The sequence below is a fragment of the Protopterus annectens genome, chromosome 10.part0, assembly GCF_019279795.1.
Source record: "Protopterus annectens isolate FY-2018-M chromosome 10.part0, PAN1.0, whole genome shotgun sequence".
Lineage (NCBI taxonomy): Eukaryota > Metazoa > Chordata > Ceratodontiformes > Protopteridae > Protopterus > Protopterus annectens.
Window position 1 is genome coordinate 1141079651 of NC_056744.1, and position 23348 is coordinate 1141102998.

The following is a 23348-nucleotide window of genomic DNA, read 5'->3' on the forward strand; positions in this document are numbered from 1 at the left end:
CTAAATAAGACCCATCCCTGTGGGGCAGAGGGATGAAGCCCTGGAGGGAACACAGGCTGCAAATAGCAGCATTAACAGCCTGGTGAGCTCCACATTACAAGTGGCATACCACTTGGTTGAAGGTTGCTCATGGACAGAAACAACCATGCACCTTCCAAAGGCGGACACTGTGAAGCTCCAAAGGCTGCTGCAGGGTAGTGGTGGGTTAAGGCAAAATACCTGGCATGAGTATTAAGGTACTGTACCAGAGTCCTTGATCTCCTCTCTGGCCCCAGATGTGGGCAGGTTGAGCTAGGGGTGCTAAGGTGGGTCCAGAAGACCCAGTGAATGAAGAAAGAAGCAGGTAGTAGCTGATAGTCAGCTCCAGGAAGGAGGGGGGAGTTAGCAACTAAATATTACTAAGAGAGCCACACAAAACCCCTTTGCCTGATGTTGTTGTTGTTGTTGTGACATTTTGTATAAAACGATATTTAATTGAACAAACAATCTAATGGCGTAGTGCTTAAAATACACACATCTTAAGATATTTGATTTCTAGCTGGTATCCCTGACACTGGTTGCATCAAAAGACTATTTCAATCCTTGCTCTAACTACAGAACATACAAATATTAACACAGATTAAGAGATCATCTAACAGTATAAACCACAATAATCAGTCACTGAAAGCAAAAATCTGAAAATCCATTACACATTTCAGTGCGAGATGTTACTAACACATTCATGTTATTTGTAAAACACTGCGACAATGGACTTACTATTTCAATATTCAAACTGGTACAGCAGTTTGCAGAAAATATCAAAAGTATCAAAAGTTTTGTACCTGGCTTTGCTGGTCCAATCAACATATTTTGCAATGAAATTACGGATGTGTATAAACTTATCATAATAGTAGATGTCCAAGCAGATCACTCCTTGGTATGGCCAACATATGATCTAGGCATAAGAATGCAAAGCAGTACATAAAGGCTATACGGGCATGAAAATAATCACAGCCTTCTTGCCCCAGATTAGAAGAAAAAGTGTCAAAAGAGACAGAGAGTGAGTGAGAGGGGGAAATAAGATATGACAACAAGAAGAGAAGGAAATGTATAGCAGGTCCACCTCAACAAAGAAATATGAAAATATATACAAGAAAAAATGGCAGAAGGAAGAGACAGTCCCAATATGGCAACAATGATCTAAAGACACATCTACTGTTATGGCAAGTTCTTACACCGCGGCACTATGTCGTTCAGTGATCACTATGCACCAGTGTTTAAATATGGGAAGATTCCCACAGTTTTTTAGCATGTCTGTGAAGGGGGCTGAGGAGTGGAATTGGAGTCTAGCATTCCTTGGAAGATAGACCTACCAAAACCAGTTTTGGCCCTTGAATGGTATCAGTTTTTTAGTGTTTTGTAAACGTACGAATGGAAGACTGTCTGCTTCTAGAACGGATTTAGAGTCCAGACCCTTGAAAAAGACATCAGAAGAAGCAACAGTCCAGGTGAGCTTTGTCCTGGACTGGAAGGGATTTCACATGAAAGGAAAACAAAAGGAAATCTTTCTGGAGATGGTCTGTTTAGAAATGGAGCAAACCAGTATTTTACCTTGAAAGGACATAATCAGTTTTTCTAATTCCTAGTTTTTAGCTAGATAAAGTCTAAATTGTCCATGAATTTCTAGGGGAATACACAATTCTTTCTCCCTTATTTTGAGGATTGTGGAAGAAAGTAGAGAAGCTAATAGACTGGTGAAGAGTCACTTCACTGACAACTTAAGGCATAAAAGAAGGGTTTGTCCTAAGGAAAACCTTGTCTTTATGAAGGATGAGAAGACATAAGGGCTTGCAACTCAAACTTTTTGCTGAAGTAAGGACAACCAAGAAGACAGTCATCCAGGTACAAAATTTTAGAGAGGAAGAGGAGATCGGCTCAAATGAATAATGGTCCAACTTTTCCAAAATATAATTCTGGTCAATAGATTGTGATAAGACAAATGCCCTTTAAAGACTGACCTCAAAACATGCAGACAGAAGTAAATCTTGAGGCAAGCAGATAGAAATGGCTGACCAATGTGCTTTAATGGAAGAATATGACAGCACTTGAATTGAGCAGGTCACACAGATAGGAGGAAATAGCAGAAATACCCATATGATAAGGGTCCTGCTTCTTCTTTTGGCACCAAATGGAAATCTTTTTCATTTGTAAATATCTTGTACAAGGTTTTCTGGTCTCCTGTAATACCTATAGCACATCCTCTGGATTTTGATACTATTTGAATACCATCTCGCTGTCATCCATACTGCCAGATTTACAGTTTTACAGTTTGCAAGTTTGAGTGAATGCCCAAGCTCTTCTATTTTAAGAGCAAGTCCATCCTATGATGTAACTTGTGGTGATTGCCCCTGGCCAGGTGGAAGAGAGGGGAGAACCAATGTTATCTGGGTCAAAAGGGGGTAGCAAACAGCATCTTTAGTTTGTCCTTCATAGGTTTATACGTAATTACTAGGCTAATGGCATGACAGTCTTTACAAGCCTAGCCAATAATACACAGGATATGACAGTATTATATCTTTATTTCCCAGACATGGGATGGGGTAGTATCAGGGTAGTGGGTCTTTGGGTTTTGGAGCCCTGAGTCATTTTACAGACTGCTTCTGTCCATAAGGGACATGGGCAGTACCCCTGGAGTGAATTTATGGTTCTCTATCCATTTATCCAAATTATGTTTGAAGAGATTGACGGATGGGCTTTGTTTTATGAAGATGGGAAGATTACTCCACAGATGAGGTAGCCTTTCGGATATTAATCTGTCTCTCCAGCAAGTTCTGTTACTTACAAACAAGGTTCAGGTCCATGGAACACGTAACCCTTGTATATTTTTTCTTGCAAATATGTAACATTTTAATCCGGGCTGGATTAGAGAATGTCTTGTAGATCAGGCATCAGTCACATCTCAATAAATGATACGAGAGGCAGTAAAGGGATAGGGCCTTTTGTCGGTCTGCATAAGACGTGTCTTACGCTTTCTATTTTTTAGTAAGAAACCTCTGGGAGCGCTCAAACTGCTTTAAGTGTCTGGTTAAGTATATGCAGAAGAGAGCACTGTACTCGATTATGGGACTGATGAGGGCTGAATACAATGGCACTATGACTTCCTTTGATCTCGACTCCATGCCTTTACTTATAATTTGGAGCACACAGAAGGATTTCCTCACTACTGTAGCTACCTGGTGAACAAAGTTTAATTTATTACCTATCTGTATTTATTCTCAATAGAAGACATTTGTAACAAATGGCACGCATCATCTCATGCCCAGCTAATTTTCATTTAAAGCTTCCCTCAAATTCTACACCTAGTGCCATGCACCAAAAATTCCACTAGTCTGGTTTGCTAGTAGAGATTCTCTTACAACCTCATTGTTATATTACACGCATATAAAAAAAATAGTTTTGAAAGGTCTAAGTAAATACTCAATCACCCGAAGCATCCAAAGAGGGTGCTGGATTTAAAAAGAATGGCTCACTAAGTAAACCACAGTATTTTGTATACAAAATGTACATTCGAGCCTTGCCAAAACTATACTGAGAAAGCCTAAAATTCCAGGTGTTCTGTGTGGTGGTGATGCCACTGTAGCAAAGGCAGTGACAACTGCAACAATTCCTTAAATCTACCAGCCTTAAATACTTAAAGTCAGTCATAAGAATACTTTAAATCAACTGCAGTTTACTGTCATGGAAACAATCAAACCATTAACCTCTACCTTGAAAAACTATATATACTTTCAGAGATAAGCATAAACTACAATTCAGAACATTTTATCATAGTATATCTTTTAATGGCCCCAGCCTGACCACTGAGTCATTCATGCCTCTCTAAGGGCCTTTTTGTTTACCTTTGTTACCTAAAAGAAGAAAGCTGTGAGGGGTGTAAATCAGAGGGCTAGATTCAATAATACCTACACTAAATGTACACCATCTGTATTCAAGAATATCCCTACCACATGTTTTGTGCTTTCTTGTTGCTTCAGAAAATTTTAGTGTGCACGTAGTTTATACTTTGTGGTAACCATCATGAACCCCCCTCAGTGTTTAAAGCTGCAAGAAAATCAGTAGGAAAACTAAAATTAGGAGGAAGAAGGTATGAGTTATGCTTGTGTTGTCTGTTCACTCAGAACAGTTCAGTGTAGGCTTTACTGAATCCCAGGGAGAGTCTGCGTCACCACCAACAGCCAGAGGGATACCATTACCCTACCTATATTCCCTTGCAGTGGCTGTAGTTCCAAGCTACAACAGGGCCTGCACAAACCAGGTCACTAAGTGCATACTTTTACGCACTGAACCCTGACAGGAGTGCTAATCACTGCCTGACAGGCCTAGGATTGGTCACTTACAGCTGATAACCACAGCATTATTTAATTTAAGAAAAATACAATTCATAGCATTTCAGGGAAAAAGCAATGAAAGGAAGGAAAGGGGAGTCTTGTTTTATGCTAAATGAAACCTTTTCTTATCCGGTGAAGATATGTCTCCTTTCCTCTTAAACTACAAGGAAACAACTGATTTCAGTTAGACTGCTTTAATATACAGACATATAAATTTTACTTACCAAGCTGCATTAGGGCATACATAAGTCCAAGAATGGAAACAAGAAAATAGACCACAAACACATTCTTCAGTTTAATCTTCGTTCTGAACATAGTCGCTGTCAAAATAAGAGGAAACGGGAATTTTTCAAGCTGTAGTAGTTTTCAGAGAAAAAAAATAATTAGATCAGTATTAAATGCATCAGCAGTAATAAAGTTTCTGTACAAAAATGTCTACTTTTGCCTAACAGTATACAACTACCCCCTTACCCTTTTCCCAAAAATGAGCTCACTATCATGTAACTTTGTAGATCCCTGACAAAGCAGCCTCCCTGAAAGGAGAAACAGAAAGATCAAACAGGGTAAACACAAAGAACAGATACTAAAAGGCTGAAGCACCCCACTCCACACAAACACATGCGCACACACCTTTGAAATTTGTTGCTTAGGATTTGTGAGGGCAGTTTCTCTAGGAAAAAGACATCTTAGTGATCAAAAGTCTGTCCGTTGTCTACCACTTTATTCACCTGAAGCAAGATGTCTTGGCATTGAACTCCTAATGCCATCATAATGTGGGAAAAGTCTTTTTGCTGTACCTGGTGTTTCCATCAAATCTCTGGTGCTACACATGCGGAGACATCAATGTGGGAAGTATGAATACACTTGCTCTCCATTATGGAGATGTAGGTCTGTGATTTCCCACTAATCTGTTTGTTGCCAGAGAAGCAGACTACCAATCAGTGCAAGAAACCAAAGCCACTACCTTAAAGAAAAGAACAGGCTAACAGCTGTTCGGGTCCACTCCTTGCCCTTTCTGCACCTGGAACACTAAATGAATCCAGATGACTAGAGCAGCAGCTAAGAACAGTCCCTTTGGACCACTGAGCTATATAAAAACACAGCAAGATTTATTGCTAGTGCTATATCAAAGTAGAAACTTAGGTTAAACTACTTAACGACTCCTACTTTAGAAGCAAAATGGTACAAATCCACCACACAAGCCTTCAGCGGCTGATGCAGCATACAGGTCAGCTATTTTTGTACTATCCAATAGATGCAAGCTTACTAAAGCAATTTACAGTTTATGGCTTACACTTCCTGTTGTGCAGCCTATCATATCTTAGCTACAGTATGGAATCTCTCACACTTTCCATGTCAAGCACTGTGTTTATCCTATCCTAAAAGTCACCTTGCAAAACATGTTAAGTTGGTTATGGTCACAATCCTCTTTCTGGTTTACCAATCTGATCACACAAAGTACAATAAGATTTTTATGGCGTGACCACAGGGCCTGTGCCCAACGGCTTCCAAATATTCCAAAATCCTCTAAGAGAGTTCAATGTTTCTAGCCTTTACCTTATCCCATTGCAGTACAAAGGGGTGCAGTCTTAAATGAGACAATAAATATTCTATCTATACAACTGTGAGGAATCCTGAGGAAATGTTAAAGATTCTGTACCACTTGATGAAAAGTAGAACTTTTAGAAACATAAAATTCCAAGAAGAAAAAAAAAACACAGCAAAGGAAAAAATCCATCTATCACAGAAATCAATACACTCAACAAAACAACTACATTATCAAGCATTCACCCCAAAATATTAATACAAGAAACAATCTGAGTTATAACCCATGGAGTAATGAACTATAATTCAGACATAAGGCCCCCTTACTCCCACTCTCATTTATCCAAATACCTGACAAAACTCAAAATAGTTAAACGGTCTTGTGCTGAAGGCCCAGATCATGGCTGAAAAGGACACGTGAAGGACCAGCTTACTTACTTAGGTTACAAATAAAATAGCATCAGCTTATCTAATGTAACAGCTTTTTTTGTTAACATGAAATTATTTTTATTTTTTAACACAAGAAACCAAGTCTAAGCACTTTTACATATCCCCCACATGAAATGCAATAAGAAAATTCAAGTGCAAATCATCATCATCAACCGCTTTCCGCATTGTTTTTTTCTGTGTGGTGTCTTGTGTACCACTGCCATTGTGCACATTAGAGGTAACAACAAAATGAAAGTTGGCAGTAGTCAATAACAGACGGAATACAAATCTGATAGACAAAGCAATATGGCTGGAGTGACGATCCAAACTAATTTGTGAATGTGTTTGAGAAATGGATTAAAGAATGAAGATCAATAGGTGAATTTCTGAAACTGTTTCAATAACGCAAAACAAACACTTATGACCAAAGACCCATTCACAATTCTTTGCAGTACACTGAACTTTAACGTGTGTTATGACTTTGGAAGCTGTAACACACTTAGACCGGCAACAGTGACAGCAGACAGAAGCAAGGTGTTCCTGTGATCAATAGATGGGTTTAAAAGCTGTCAGACACCTCTTACTTCTATTTGCTTGGCAGCTTGAAATCTCTTACTGTTTTTAAAGCTTCCAAAACATTTCTGATTTTATGTCTGGTGGTTGCGCAACAAACTTAACCTTTTACCAATACCTTAATTACTGTGTTCCCTGTAATACAAGAAGTGTAAACCACAAGCCAAGATTATACACAATATTACTCTATACTAAAAATGTGAACTCTCCAAAAGGAGTCGAAAAATAATTATATTTGTAATGGAGATTTATAGTACATCGCAAATGGCATGACATTGATTGCATTTAGTAAGACAATAAGTACACTTTCATTCACTCTCAATTACATGTCTTCCTGCATTCAGTTTCCTCTATTTGCAAAGCATTCTGTTGCTTATCTCTTATATTATAAGCAAAAGATTGGGTTAATATTCAGAACCAATGCAAAAGGTTGGGGAGCACATAGTGCTGCAGAAACAACTGCTGCATTTTTAAGGGCAGATGCATAATGGAGCATTCTATTTGGGATGCAACTGTGTACCTGTACGTGCAGTATGTAATGTAATGAGCACGAATCATGCCAATGAATGTGCAAGTATGTGACAGCAATTCAAACACAAATTGACATATATACATACCAAGAAGCAGATAAGGTAGACTGAAGACGACACAACAATTAAATCAGAGGTGCATATTAAAGGACAAATGGACAAATGCCTTACCATGGGAATGGCAGTAGCAATTGTTCAGCACTAGCCAACAGACAAACCACAGCAATACCAATACTGATGCCAACTGTATACACTGATAGTCAACAGACAGCAACTGAAATGTTACTGCATGGACAGAACCACCACCATTAACCAGTTAAGCAACACCTGCTATGACCCGTGGACAGCTTACTACACTGCTGACTAAAGTCATGATAATGGTGAGTATACTGGCTGTGGGAACATTTCAAAGGGCTGTAGAGCAGCTGAAGAAATATTCTTGTCTTCAATCAGCAAGCTACTGGAGCAGGTCTTTGAAGTTATCACTCCATACATACACACACAAAACCATATATATATATATATATATATATATATATATATATATATATATATATATATACATACATACACACACACACACTTATATATATATATATATATATATGCGCTCAGAAAAAATTCATGCAAAGCAGACATTAATGTGCAACGTTCATATTTGAAGAAATACCACTTTTAACTAATGACCATCAGACAGCACCAAGAACAAATGACTCATACACGTGCAAATTTCATGGGTACCGCTCCATGAATATGCAAGGAACGTTAAGAAGACAAGAGGGTGTGTTATGAATACATTATGAGAAAAACACAAAGACATTACATGATACCCAGCTATGCTATGGTTATGACTGAAACCAGATTGTCCAAGCACCACATGACATGACAGACTGCTGGGTGATGCAGCATACTCCCACTATCCTTGGCAACTAACCCCTATCACTAATCTCATTACTACATCAAAATAAGACTTAATAGAATGTGCACTACACGATTTACTTCTGCTTTGTCAGACAGATGGATCTACTTGCAAAAATGTATGTCAGCTCTGTGATAAATTGCATATTATATAACATAACACACATCCCTGTAAAAGTAGCAGAACCCTGTTCAAAGGGACAACCACTAGATGAGTAACTCAAGTGGTAGTTCTAAAGGAAGCCCCTGCTCCAAAGGTCAACTTGGTGTACATCCTAGACAGACCAAGTGCCTAGCTGTATCCATGACTAAGGCCCAAGCCTATGCCTTAACATAATTTTTATCTAAACCACTGTTTTAAGTGCAACCCCCCCCCCCCACCACCACCAAAGGCACTGAAGGAAAAGATGGAAGTAGAAGACAAAAGTTCAAAGGCATAAGGAATAAAAAAATGTAATTTTACACCAAAGAAAAAAAAAATCAGTCTGATGTCTTCAAACACATCATAGCTCTTTCAAGGTGGGGAAAAAGATACAATATTCTGTGATGTTAGTGGATTACAAGGGTAGGGAGGCACAAATGGCAGCTGAAGACAATTATGTGCCAATGTTGTCCTACTGTAGATGGTGTCAGGTCTTAAAGTTTTCTGTAGCCAGAGCTGCAAAAGGTCAGATAGCCATTTCTGATAAGAAATTTTCTTCTTGCATCCATGACAGTTAGTGTAGTGTAGTGTGCACAATCCTGGATTATGATAAAGCTACAAAGGAGGATGTTGAATTTTCAAGTTTAGTGCAATGATCAACATGATTTCAGACAAAAAGGATGTGGGAAGGGTCAATTAAAATGGCCCCTCAGTCCTTATGGAAAACCACAGAGGGCTTGGATTCTGCAACCTTTAAACTTTCCTAGGTGAAGTAATTGCCATGAAAAGAAACATCAATCAGGAAAGCATTTTTAAGGCATAAGAACAGGCAGCCATAAAAGTTGTTTTGTCATTCTTTCTAAAACAAAGTTCATACCCCAAGAAGGGAGCACTGCTTCTTAGTACAAGCAATATGAGGAAATCTATGGGACCAGAACCATAGCATACAAGGATAAAGTCCTGACTACCCTGCAAATGATCCAATTTCAATTAGCAGCTTGGGAGCCTGTAGAAACTGGCTGGGGAGGATGGAAGTGAGCAACCACTGTCTGCTCTCACACTTTTTTTTGAGGGTGGGGTGGGAAGGGCAGAAGGCTATGGCTCATCACAAGCGGGACACCGAGCAGAAGTACTAGTGGAGTTCATGTCTGCTGAGCCTGTGCTGTCAACAGCATGTTTACAATAAAAAAACAATAAGAATAAGAATTCGCCATACAAAAGCATATTTCTCCTTAAAAAACAATGATAGCAGAGCTTGGAGGAACAGCCAGGAGAGGTTTCCACAAAGGAAGTGAGAATGGCCAATCAGGATCTGCAAGTTGGCCCGCTCCGTATAAGCAAACTCTCACTGAGGAATGGAAGGCTGATCAGGTTCCTGGCCAGAAAAGAATGGGCCATAGCACTTTCACTTAGCCTAAGGTTGCCCAGCTCCCATCCCCCTCAAACAAACACGCCAGATGGGTACAAGTAGAGAAGTTACCAGGCAAGGTCCTGCGGTATGCTTAAAAATAAATAGCTAACTAAATAAATACATGCATACACATATACATACATAAAATAAAATATAATTAAATACATTAAGAACTCTTCAGAAAATTTTTAACAAAGGCATGAAAAGCTAAGGGAGGCTTCCCATGACAGACAAGCTGACAAGGCCTCAATATAAAAACAGACCTCAACAGAAGACCAGCAAAGTTTTAAGTTAAGTAAACGAGTCAGACAGTTAAACATTGGAAAGCCAACAAAAAGGAACTAGATAAATGTCAATATACCCAAAGGAACATAGGTCTATAGGAGGTTACTAGGCTAATGTCCCTACAGCCTTAACAAGCATAGCCATATTTATTCTGAGTTCCCCCAGTTGTCGGTGGTTAGGTGAGTGAAGTTCACAGAAGTAAGGTCTATGGTGGTTCATACAGACTTCTTCTGTCCAGGGGGGACATGGGCACCACTCCAAGAGCAAATTTCTGGTCAATCACCCATTGATCTAGTCTGCATTAGAGGGGAGTCAGGGAGGGCCTCTGTTTCACGTGAAATGGAAACTTGCTCCGGAGAAGTGGCAGTCTCTGGGAGATGTATCTATCTCTCCAGCATGACCTGTTCATGTCAGAGGCTAGGTTAAGATCCCTGGAGTGAGTGACCCTCCCTTAGTTTGATTTACGAATGTGTAGCATTTCCATCAGAGCCAGGTCAGATGCAGCCCTGTAAGCCAGGCACATGTCTCCCCTTAGCAACCTGTAGGAGACAGAATACAGTAACAGGGCTTTCAGTCTTTTGTAAGACTTGTTTTGTGCACCCTGTAATTTCTTGATGAGAAAACTCTGTGGTCTCTCAAATTGTTGCAAGTCTGATGAGGGCTGAGTATAATGGAATTATAACATCCTTAGATCTAGATGTGATGCCTTTACTTAGATGTGCCACATGGAAATATTCCCTTACTACTGTGGATGTGTAGTGGTCAAAGTTCAGAATGCTATCAACCAGAGTACTCAGATCACATACCACTGAGTCTACACTCAGTGGAGTGCTATCTATAATGTAATTAGCAGGGAAGTCAGGTTTCCCAAAGGGAATAATAATGCATTTTTTTGCATTTAGCTTTGATCCGTGGCTTTGACTCCAATCATTTACCTGTGTTAACCCTGTCTGCAGTATATTAACATCACTGGAGGACTCAGTAGTTGCACCCATTTTGCAACTGTCAGCAACACTGGTCAGCCACAGCCATCCAAGTTGCCTGGAGTACTTCTATTTTTTTTCAAATAAGATTTTCCTAATTACATTAAGATCTTCTGAAGAGTATACAATACAGCACCTAGAAATACTTGTTCAGAGGTGTTCTGTTTTAACTTTCTTGTTCAAATCAAGTGTCAGGTAATCAAGAGCCTGGTTCATAGTAAATGCAGTGAATTGATTCATTAGTAGCTTGTTTGGCTTATAATTAATAAGAACAATCATCCATAAAGGGGTAAATGTAGCTTTCACTCACCCTAAGAGTCACTAATGCCACACACACGGAAAAGAGTCTTGAAACTGTTAGCCAGCTGGTGGGAAGGACTGCAAACTGGAAATGCTGAATACTAGGAAGGGATCAGAGGACTGTCTTGGGATTTGAAGACAAGGCCATGCCAGTAAACATCCTTCAAATCCTACACAACCAGAACAGTCTGAAGCACTATCGTGTCAGACGTTCTTAACTTGTCATATACATAACTCAAGGTAGAGAGATATATGGCAGTCTTCCAAAGACCTCCTTTTTGGTTATGAAACAGTATATGGAAGAGAAAACTGTCATAATTTAAAGAGACAGCAGCATCATTTCACACCAAGTTGTTAGACTTGGCAGTAAAAAACACATTAAATTATCTGATATAATCAGGAAGGGAATTAACATCCTAAATATGATCCTCAAAACCTTTTACTTTCTCTATCATCTACTCTGTAAACATTTCAGGAACAGGGTAGGCAAGACTGTTTCTTACAAAAGAGGTTAGTTTTGTTTGGAAATATTTTCTCTTGCATCTGCTGACCATCAACTGTTTTTAGACGATTCATTACCCATATAATCCCTTCCACTTCCAACTGCACAATCCACATTTTATCCTATAAGAATGACACTTGCACTTCATCAGGAATTACACGCTACTTTCAACAATCTGTGATATAGGAGTGACAGCCAACTGGTGAGGAGATCATCGTCATCATCATCATCAAGGCAGCCACAGAAGGTTGTTTGCTTTTCCCCGACATATGTGGCTGATTACTGCTTTAAAAATGACATTATTGTTAAAAAGCTCAGTAATTTAAATGGACTAATACAAAATGATTATACGCAGCTGAGTGGTTTTAAAGGGACTCTAACGTGCAGATTCAACTATGTATCACTGAATTCCAACTCAAAAAGGGCTTAACATGTCGAGTTCTGCTCTTCTGGAACTCAAGACAAAACAAACACTTTTTTGCTGGGAACAAGGCCCTCTGTACCTCCCAAGTGGGGGCCAGATGCCAACCCAAAACTTTTATGTACTAACTCAGTAGTTGCACAAACACAGGGAAAAGTGAACACTGGCAGTGATCTTCTATGGAGAAGAATGACTGGGGAGTAGAAAATCACCAAGTTTAAATCAAGTTGAACCTTCACCCATTTAGAGCTTGTGAACTACTAGTTTAATCCTTCTGGGGAAACAACTTTTTGAGAATAGGCAATAATGGAGATCACCCATTTAGAGCTTGTGAACTACTAGTTTAATCCTTCTGGGGAAACAACTTTTTGAGAATAGGCAATAATGGAGATTACTGTGGTGGTGCTGTGGTAGCGTTGTCGCCTCACTGTAAGACTTTGTCCGGTTCGACTCTCAGAGCGTCTTCTGCGTGGAGACATGCATGAATGGGCGTACCTTCGTTGAAAGTTGTGTGTCAGGGCTGGCAACTCGGTACGTAAAAATCAACTGCCAATCATTAGCGGACCGGAGTTCCGCTGTGGCAACCCCTAACCGGGAAAAGCCGAAAGTCACAACAACTGTTTCAGGGAATTCTTGGTCTTGGGCTATCAGTGGAAGTGAATAGCCAAGCCATCAGATGCAGGGCATGCAAAGCAGATGGAATGGATCTGTGAGATGCACTGACACACCTTTTCCCCAAGTGTAAGTGTCAGAAGCAGATGAATAAGGCAAGACTACTGAAGTGGAAATCATTATTATTATTATTTTACCTTTGTTTACCGGGGAGGTCAGCCTGGACAGAACTGTCCATTTTCAGTGGAGGCCCAAGGAGAAAAGCTCCAGAACAATTGCTAACATACTATACATAAGACATTTACATGAGCATTGTGGATTACACATTCACTTATAAAAATATAGCAGATGAGAACATATGATGGCATAAGACATTTACATAATCATAGAGGTTTAGACATACAATTAAAAGGATATGGCTGTTCATACAGTATGTTTAGTAGAGATAATCTTGAAGGTGTACTGAAGATAAGATAAGAAAGGAAAACTAAAAAAGGAGGAGAATGTAGACAAGTTCATATGAGGTTTACTGACATTTTTAAGGGAAAGCTTTTCAACAGTCTATGGGAGAGTTAGCAGGTACAGATGGCCAGTGGGGAGTAGGCAGCAGTGAGTTTGTAAGTAACGTGTGATAATACATAGTGCATCTGTGGGAGTTTTAAAGAGGAGGTTGGATAGTCGGTAGGGGAAAGGAGTTAGATCAGCCAGGTGTTAGGCAGTTGCATGTCCAGGAGTTGTTTAGGTGGGAAATAAACTGTTTTTTGAAGATGATTTTATGAGGTTGCACCCTGATTTGTAGTGGTAGGGAGTTCCAAGTCTTGGCAATGTTGCTAGACTACAGGGAGTCACAAGAGCTGTAATGGCTTTTGGAGATTACGATTAGTGCCTTGTTAGTGGATCTACGTTCTCGGTTATTGGAGTAAAGGGGGATCAAGTCTTGTAAGGCTTGAGTTTTGTCAGGTTGGTACAGTACTTTATGAGTTAGAAGAAGTTGGTTTACAAGTAATGTGTTAGGGAATTCCAGCCAGGAAAGCTGTTTTAGGGCCCGACAGTGGTGGGTGCGGTAGGAGGAGTTTGAGGTGAATTTTGCTATTTTGTTGTAGCATACTGATAGCTTATTTAAATCGCTCTTGTTTAGATTAATTAGGACAGGAGAAGCATACAGTAAGGTAGAGAGAAGATGGGTATGAGCTATGGTAACTTTACTGTTGCTAGTTAGGAAGTCTTTTCACCTGTAAAGAGTACCTAGTTTTTTGTTGAGTTTGGTTATAGTATGAGCTATGTGTTTGTCAAATTTCATATTATTGTCAATAATGACCCCTAGTAACTTGGTTTGTGTGACGGGGAGATCAGGATATTATCTAATGCAGAAACATAAAATGGAGGAGAAGGTGCTGCTGCTTTGGAAGGATGAAAGAGCAAGTTGGGTCTTTTTAGGATTTAGTATTAGCTGGGAGTTTGTAAGCCAGGTTTCGATGGATGTAAAGGCTTCTTGGGTCTTGATTTGAAGTTTTTGGAGGGTGGGGGCAGAGCAGATTCAAGTGGAGTCATCAGCGTATTGAACTAGGTTTGCTAGAGGGGCAGCTTTATGAAGATTATTTGTAAATATAGTGAAAAGTAGGGGGCCTAGGATTGCTCCTTGTGGTATTCCTAGTTTTACAGGAAGTAGGGGGGAAAGGGAGTTTTTCCACTGAACAGTTTGTTGGCGTTGGGAGAGAGAGTCTTGAAACCATGACAGAGTGGAGGTAGTTAGTTTTAATTCTGAGAGTGATGTTATTAGTTTTGTATGGGAGACTGTATCAAATGCCTTTGATAAGTCAAGGAAAACTGCAGACACTAGTTGGCTGTTGTTGCACTGCATATTTACTAGGTTACTAAAATGGATGAGTGCAGTAGTAGTGCTATGGTTGGGGGGGGGGGGTAATCTGTGTTGAGTTTCAGCAAGAAGATTGTTGGAGAGGGGATGTGTTAGGACCTGGGAGTGGATACATTTTTCCAGTATTTTAGCCAGTGGGGAAAGTATAGCTATAGGGTGGTAGTTTGTTAGGTCAGTGGAGTTGCCCCCTTTGTGTAGTGGTATAATGTAGGAGATTTTCCAGAGAAGTGGCACCTTTTGTTCTGAGATTGATATGTTAATGATTATAGAGACTGGGTAGGAAATGGCTTTGGTGGCTATTTTTAGGAATTTGGCAGGTAATTTGTCTACTGCTAAAGTGGTGGGTTTAAGTTTGGTTAGGTGTCTATAGATGGTGTAAGTTGGTACAGGTTGAAGGGTGAAGGAGTTAGCGTTATTTGATGGGTTATATAGTATAGTGGGGGTTGAGGAGTGTGGGTCTGTTGACAGCTTTAATGTAGACTTGGTAACTCACTGAATTGGGGGGCTGTGTTTATAGAGGTGGTGTCCATGTTTAAATGAGGAGTTGGTGATTTACCTGGTTGGAGAATACTGTTTATAGCGGCTCAGAACTTTTGTGGGTTGGTATTGTGCATAGTTTGAATTCCACTATATCATTTTTGTCTAATCTGATTTGTTTTTTTACAGTGTTTCTCAGTTGTAAGAAAGTTTGCCTATTAGGAGTAGTTTTGTTTTTGCGCCAGGTATCCCATGATTTGTCTCTTTGTTTCATAAGTTGCCTAGTGTTCTTGGTAAACCATGGGGCATAGATAGTTTTAGTGCGGATCTGTCTTGGTGGAGCAAGTTGGTTGAGAAGGCCTAAGAAGATAGTGCTGAAATACTCAACTGCTTCATCTAAAGGAAGTGTTAAAAAGAGGGGACCAGTTAGAGTGTTTAAGGGCTGTATTATGGTAGTCAGCCCTGAAGCTTTTAGTGTACCTGATGTGTTTAAGAGAACTAGTTCTAGTGAGTTTAGTTTGGTCTTTGATGAAGAAGGTTGGGAGGTGGTCGCTTAGAGTGTCAGGTAGTGTACCGAAATTATGGGTGAAAGATGGGCGATTGGTGAGAATCCAGTCTAGTACTGATTCGTTTTTTGATGTTTTATCTGCCGTAGTAGGGGTTTGTATAAGCTGTGAGAATCCGTAAAGGTTAATATGATTTGAGGGGTGGGGGTGATTTAAGTGAGGTCCAATCAATATTAAAGTCACCTAGTATAATGGTTTCATGGGGGAGGGTTTCTGATGTCCACTGGAGAAGAAATTCTAGGGTTTTAATGTTATCTCCTGGAGGGATAAATGATCCTAAGATATTTAGCTGTTTTTGTGCATTTAGTCTTACCTTAGCAAGTAGAATCTATGCATTATTAAATGCAGAGATTTCTATGATAAATAGTTCAACACTGATGTTGTTCTGATATAGGAGTGCGACTTCACCTCCTCTTTTAGCTATACAGTCTTTTTGTAGTATGCTATAACCAGGGGGGGGGGGGGGAGTACTTCTTTGTTTTTAATGTGTGGTTTAAGCCATGTTTCTGTGAGGAAGATGATGTCAAGTAAGTATAATGCTATGGTTGCATGGAGCTCAGTGGTTTTGTCAAGGATGCTTTTTATGTTCTAGAATATTGGATTTTTCGCTTAAATAAGCTCATATCGGTTCTAGGCTGATTCTAGTGATTTGTAGGACTGGTTATTGGACCTAGGTTGAGGTTGATATCGCCACTGCATAGCAGGTGAGAGGCAATGTTTATAATGGTTTGTAGGTATTTGGAGAAGGCTAAGTCACATTGTAGGGATAACTTAGATTTGCTTTGATAAATGGAGGTGTTTGTAGGGGTGTAGGTCAAAGGTGGTGTGGTTAACGAGTGAAGGTGAGATGAGTAAGGGGAAGTTAATGAATGTTGGAAGTGAGGTTGAGGTAGGGTGACTTATGTTGGGGATTGTAATGTTGTTCAAGTAGGGTGAGGTTAGATGGGCTGTGATGGTGTTAGTGTTAGAATTATTTGATGGGAGTACATATTTTTTTTTAGACGTGGTGGGACTGTATAGAGATAACTCTGTGGAATGTGTAGGTCCTGATAGTATATAAGAAGGATGGATTACAGCAACTTTGTGAGTGAGGAGGTACTATGTGTAGATTGTGCAATATGAGAGCAAAGGGGAATCAGCTCTATCATGGCCAAATTAGTTTGATAATATAATCATCTTGTCCCTGACTTTTACTAATTTCTGCACAAATTTAATTGGAGAAAAACTGGTAGAAATCTGATAAGAGGCCCACAGAAGATAGATGCACCACAGCATCTCTGCTTCATCGATTAGTTGGCTGAAGAGATAAGATGCAATGACACAGTGGCGTGTTCTACATCTGGAAGAGATACCTTATCACTAAAAGAATATCTGCTATGGAGTTTGTCTATCCAGTTAGACATTTAAGGACATGATGCCTTATTCAGATATTCAGTGCCTCCTGACATAGTGCAAAACATTAGTGTTCTTGGAATATGATATACCGCATCTGCATTGTGCTGAGCACATGCTCAAATGAAATTTCCATAGTACATTTTTAGATCTATACAACTGCAAACCCAAACAACTTTTTAAAAATGCTTTTCTTGGTCTTCCAATCTCCACTGACCATTATAATGAACATCTCTCACTGACCCATTCATCTATGCTTCTTGGCATCCGAGGACATGAGGTATAGGAGGGAAAGAATTTAGGAATTGCTAGCCATCATCCTGAGGGAGCTGGGAGATGTGTTCTACTGCTGACCCCAGCTGGTTGACTAGAAGGTATAGTGGGAACCCTGATACTTTTGGCCCTGCAAGGGTGCCTGCTTCTGCACACCCACTACACTAATCCAAAAAATGATGCTTTTCCTGACAGGCTCATGGTCCACCTTCGCTTTCACACAACAGCACATAAACACAAGGCCTAACCCAAAGTTGTTGCTCCTGTAGCAAGGAGGGTACCAACCGTTCCCCCAGAATAGGCAAGCCAGTGTCAGCTGCTCAATCTCACCCATTTTTTTTTTTTAACAAAACCTTACTACTCACATTTCAAACTACCAAACAACATGCATCTAAAATAATCACCAACATTACATCATAAGCATGTACTCAATTAGTTTATGCAGTCAATTTTATCATAAATTTTTAACATCTCATTCTATAAATGTTTTCCAACCAATAAACCTGTAGGGTTGCCAACTTTTCATGTCAAAAATTCTGGACATGTACATGAAAGCAAAGTGCGGTACCCCCCCCCCCCCACACACACATGCACCCCCCCACGCATGCGGTACCCCCCCCCCACACACACACACGTACGGCCATTCCGGTGTCCCATTACTTGGCTATCTCTCCATTTCTCCCCAGTTGCCATAAATACTGTTCAAAACTCTGTGTGCATACTGTTTTCGGCTTTACTTCTACAGTGATTACAGATACTTGGATTTAATGTAAAACTTTTATTTCAAATTTTACAGCACAAACACTAACAGCCATTTGCTAAACAAGCAATACCGTCTCTCATAAACAGACATAGCTTTAATACTTCTTTGCCTTTAAAACTCACATTCACTGAAACAGCATTGAAACCTACATTCAAAGAAAATGCATCTGGCCAGTGGTGGATTAAGTTTACCTTTGGGTTTTTTCAAATCATAGGCCCCTTGCACACATTTTTAAAGCCAAGCAAAAGTTCTTTGATTCACCTTCCTGATTGTATTAAATTTTAATACATAATGGCAGCTAGCAGACATCGCAACTTTAAGACTGGTATGCTCATGTAGAATCTCTAATGAAACAAAACTGGCATAGTACGGATATACTTAAATAGCATATATTGCCAGGCTGTGGCAACACAATCCTCTAAAATGTTGGATATGTTAACCGTATGAAAATGGCCATAGGTTAGTTCTCTTAAACCAATTCACACTAAAAATCCAGAGAGTTCTAATAGGGTACTTGAGTACAAAACACCCACATACATACTGTCCCAGATGACTATGCATGCCCCTTTAGCGAGGGTACATCATCAGATGAGATGTGATAGTGAAGTCTTCACATAAATAAGATAGCCATATTGCTCTTTGACAGAAACTGCTGCTCAACAAGCCTCATCAGTAATCAGGCAGAAGTAATGCTATAGGTGCTCTTTTCATATACCAACTACCTCTCAAAAATGGTAGATACTTTTCTGTACACTTCTGATTTCTCATTGATAAGCGAATGAAAAACATATAGCTAACATTCAACTTGCAGCTTTTAGACACACACACACACACAAACACATTGCCCTCAACAAGCCTTATTATTTTTGACAGTGATGATGTGATGACAGTAACAGCACCACTTGTTAGACTGTGTGTTAAATTTATAGTTGTAAACATTTTGCCAGTATGCACTGAAACAAAACACATGAACCAATAATGACAAAACTGCTCAATTCAGAACATTTCAACCATAAATGGCCACTCATACTTATGTCATTAAAATCCACCAATATCAGTCAATATGCAGAATCTCTGCAGAGTGCAGAAGTAAAACATCATCTAAATTCCACATTAAAGAGATCTGCAACTAACGAAAAGTTGCTGCTAGCAAACAATTTTATATTTCAGTGTTTCATCTACAAATCAATGCATGCTGCCCTTGAAGAATTGATTGCCTATGTTACGTTAAAAATTGGTAAGCTGCCGGTAATATTGCAATAGGAAATGGATGGCAAACTGAAAACAGGTTCATAGTTACTACTAGGCATCAGGGGGACATACTCTCAGGACTGCAGCACCCTGCCCCATTAAAATACAACACAGTATGAGCTGGAGGGGGGGGGGGTGGAACTTACATGTGCCGCAGTGTTGGATTAGAGAAAACTCAAAGCAAACACCAGCCGGACTCGTGCTTTGCCTGGGGCTTTTCAGCATACAGTCCGTCTTCTTTATAATTCAAATCCGCGCGTGCGGAAGACCGTGAGTAGGCAGATGTAAACAGTCGCAAAGACACTGTTTTTGTCATCTGCACCCGGAAGCAAAGGGTGTTCTTAAAGAAGAACGCCCCTTAAAAAAAAAAAATGTAATTTTTTTTAAACTAAACGAAAATGTGCACAGTGCACCATTTTTTCCAGACAACACAGGCATTTTCCGTTCTTCCGGACAGTGTCCCTTAATTCTGGACAGTCCAGAAGAATTCTGGACTGTTGGCAACCCTATTCGCTGCCCTTATTTTTCTGCCATTTTCAATTCTCCTCAAACTGCTCTTTTTCTCCATCACCACTTTGGTCCACATTAAGTACATGTTCCATTTAAGGGAATGCACCCCCCTCCAATCTAACAAGACTTCTTCCAATTGCTTTATTTTCTTTACAATACCTAGCACATCTTCTACGGTCAGTCTAACCCTTGATTTCTACTTTCTGGTTATCACTTTTCTGTCTGATAAAGTTAATACAGCTTTATGACATAATAGTTCTTCTACTCCAACTTATCAGCATAATCTCTTTTCTAACTTCTCCTTGTTCACCCAGCACCTACCCAGGGGCATTCTGCAATGTGCCTTTAAACCTGGGCAACTTTGCACACACCCAAAAACATGCTTTCAGTTTCCTCTCTCACTCCCACCACACCTCCATCAGTCACTTTGAGCCTGAAGGAAAATCCTATGCAATCTACTTGAGGTGTAAAAATATCTCTGCAGGCATCTCCATGCAAATACCCTGAACCTTCTTGATTTAGTCACATATTTCAAAACCCTGCAAACTTCAGCCTTTGTAATTTGCTCATATAAACTTGTCTCCCAAACCTCTCAGAGTTCCTCTGCTTGATTTTTTATAATTACCATCTACAATTCAATAAGCAGTACTAATTATCCCTCTTTTTAATATGCCTATCTGTTTTTGTTCCATCAAATATTCCACCAGGGTTAGCCAGTCACCTATCACTTCTCTCTTTCTCACTTTGTCTGTATTCTGATATTATTTATAAAAAAAAAAAAAAAAAAAAAAAGAGTAGTCTGCCCTAACACAAGGGTTCAAAACAATTCTTTTGCCTTTTCCCAGTCTCTTAGTTTCTTTCCAATAGGTATTTTTTCTAAACATTTTGTTAAATCGAAAAGTTTAATAATCACACACACACATATTAACAGAAATGAAAACAAACCATAATGGCATTTTCATTATTTTCATGCCGCATACTCTTTTTTTTTTTTTTTTTTTTTAACAATTACCATTCACACCAACATCACATACATGGCTTAGTTTCTGCCTTCCTTTAAACCTTACTCCTCTTCCTGAGCATTATTTTGCATGTACTGTTCCCACAAATCCCATTTTCTATGTTACTTAATCCTTCCCTTTTCTAAAGATCCAACTTCCAGTTCCTTTTTTTCTCAAGATTCACTTAACTGTCATTCAACCGCGTGCACCCATAAGTGCGCAGCTGAATGAAATTTCATTCCTCCAAGCTCAACATTTATCAGCAACAACAACATTTAACATGAAAATCTTTATACATAAAAAAAAATTACAGTATGAGCCAACAGACTGTGCCAAAAGCTACAACCGCTGCAATCCAACTCCAGCACCAACTACATTCAAGCCCAACTGCAGGTACAGAAACATCAGCTGCTGCATCCCCGCATTCCGCTCAACACCAGAAACATTCCTCCTGTCCACCAAGGAACTACAAGGTACCACATCTCCACACCAGAAACCAGCAATCCATAAATGATCCACCGATGTACTTCTGCAGCCAACTACAGGCCTTAACGGTCATGACCACACCACGATCTTGTCCTCTTCACAATTCACCAGCCACTCTCTTACTGGCACAACTCCAAAAACCATCCAGATTTCCATCTCACCTCCATTCTGGATTCCTCCACCCAACAAGACAATCTTATTTCGAATTTCACTCCCACAAACTCAGTTTCCGCTTTTGCACCCAACGTGCCATCTTGCACTGAAGGTCCTGCTTCAAGTTCCAAAGGTAAGGAAAAAACAAACAACGGGATGCCACGGACATCACAAATACAACCGTTGACACTGGACACACACCCAACCAGACAAAAAAACCCTACAACTCGACAATCCGGTAAAGAAAACAACAAAAACATAAGTGCACAACAGGAACCAGAGAGGCTGCTGCCATTACGGCACCACCATCTTTACTCATCACTTCAACTACAATTAGTTTAGATTTTGCCTTCCATTTTCTAGTCATTTTTTTAAGCAGACAACAGCATTAAACTTAGTAAGGCCTTACGATGTCTACACAATTCAGATATTATGTTCCAGCTCAAAAGAATCATTTCATTAGTTACCAGTATATGTTTGCCCAACATTTCTGACCAAGTACTTTGTAGGGAATTATTAAAATCTGTCAGCTGATTAAACTCTCAAAAACATGTTCCCAATCAACTCTCTATTTTCCATCACACTTCAGGCATTTACCATTTACATGTGGAAAAATTCTCTAAGTCAGCTTGGGTATAAAAATACCTACGTAAACACTTTCAAGCAAAAATCTTAAACCTTCCAGACTTTACTGCATACATGGTAGCCTCCCTCCCTATAGGCAGTTTGTTCCCAGTACCTTCATTAGCTAGCTTCCTGCAAACACTTCCAAATAAAGGGACAGAAAGTAGGCAAGAAAAAGAGTGGGAAGACCCAGAGGCAAAAATCTCCTTATTTCATAGCCTCACTAGCATTTTTTTCAGTATAATATTTCCCACTTTAGATGCACAATGCTGTGTCAAGTTGTTTTTATTCACTCCGGTAGCTCCTCTTTTCCTCATCATATCTTTCCATTTTGGTTTAGATACCTGTACTTGTGATTATACAGACATACACACACACACACACACACACACACACACATATATATATATATATATATATATATATATTTTTTTTTTATATATATATATCTCATTAACTGTGTAGACAAAGTATCCCCTTAAACCAGGATAGTCTTTTTTAACCTCTTTATTGAATTAACACTTAATAGGCAAACATACATTTTATATAAAAGAAAAACAAACCATGTTAACATGTTCACAAATACAAACATTATACATCACATATAATCTTTTTTACAATTATCAATCCGACATTTCAAAAATTTATCAGTTCCTGCCTTCACTTTAATCTCACTCCTCCTCCAAAACATTATTCTCCAAGTAGTTCCCAAAATTTCCATTGTTTTATTTAACTTGTTCCTACCCTTTTTTAAAGGTTCCAATTTTAGTTCTATCTCTGTTATAATATTCACTATTTCAAATGAAGTTGGTTTAGACTTTATCCATTTTCTAGCAATTGTTTTTTGGTAGACACCACAATTAAACTTAACAAGGCCTCACTGTATCTAGGCAATTCAGATCCTGTATCCCAGATAACAGAAATAATTTCCTTAGTTGCACACATTTTCTCACCCAAT

General features: G+C 39.3%; 1 protein-coding gene across 4 annotated transcripts in view; it reads right to left on the reverse strand.

The window, feature by feature from the left end:
- Positions 1–23348, reverse strand: part of B3GAT3 (beta-1,3-glucuronyltransferase 3) — a 585817-nt gene that overhangs the window by 424226 nt on the left and 138243 nt on the right. For 2 of the 4 annotated variants that reach the window (XM_044085878.1, XM_044085876.1), the window contains exon 2: positions 4592–4721. In XM_044085878.1, the coding sequence (XP_043941813.1) occupies positions 4592–4682 (91 nt within the window). In that variant the 5' untranslated portion in view covers positions 4683–4721. The remainder of the gene's footprint in view (positions 1–4591; positions 4722–23348) is intronic. The other 2 variants (XM_044085875.1, XM_044085877.1) reach the window with 1 other exon arrangement.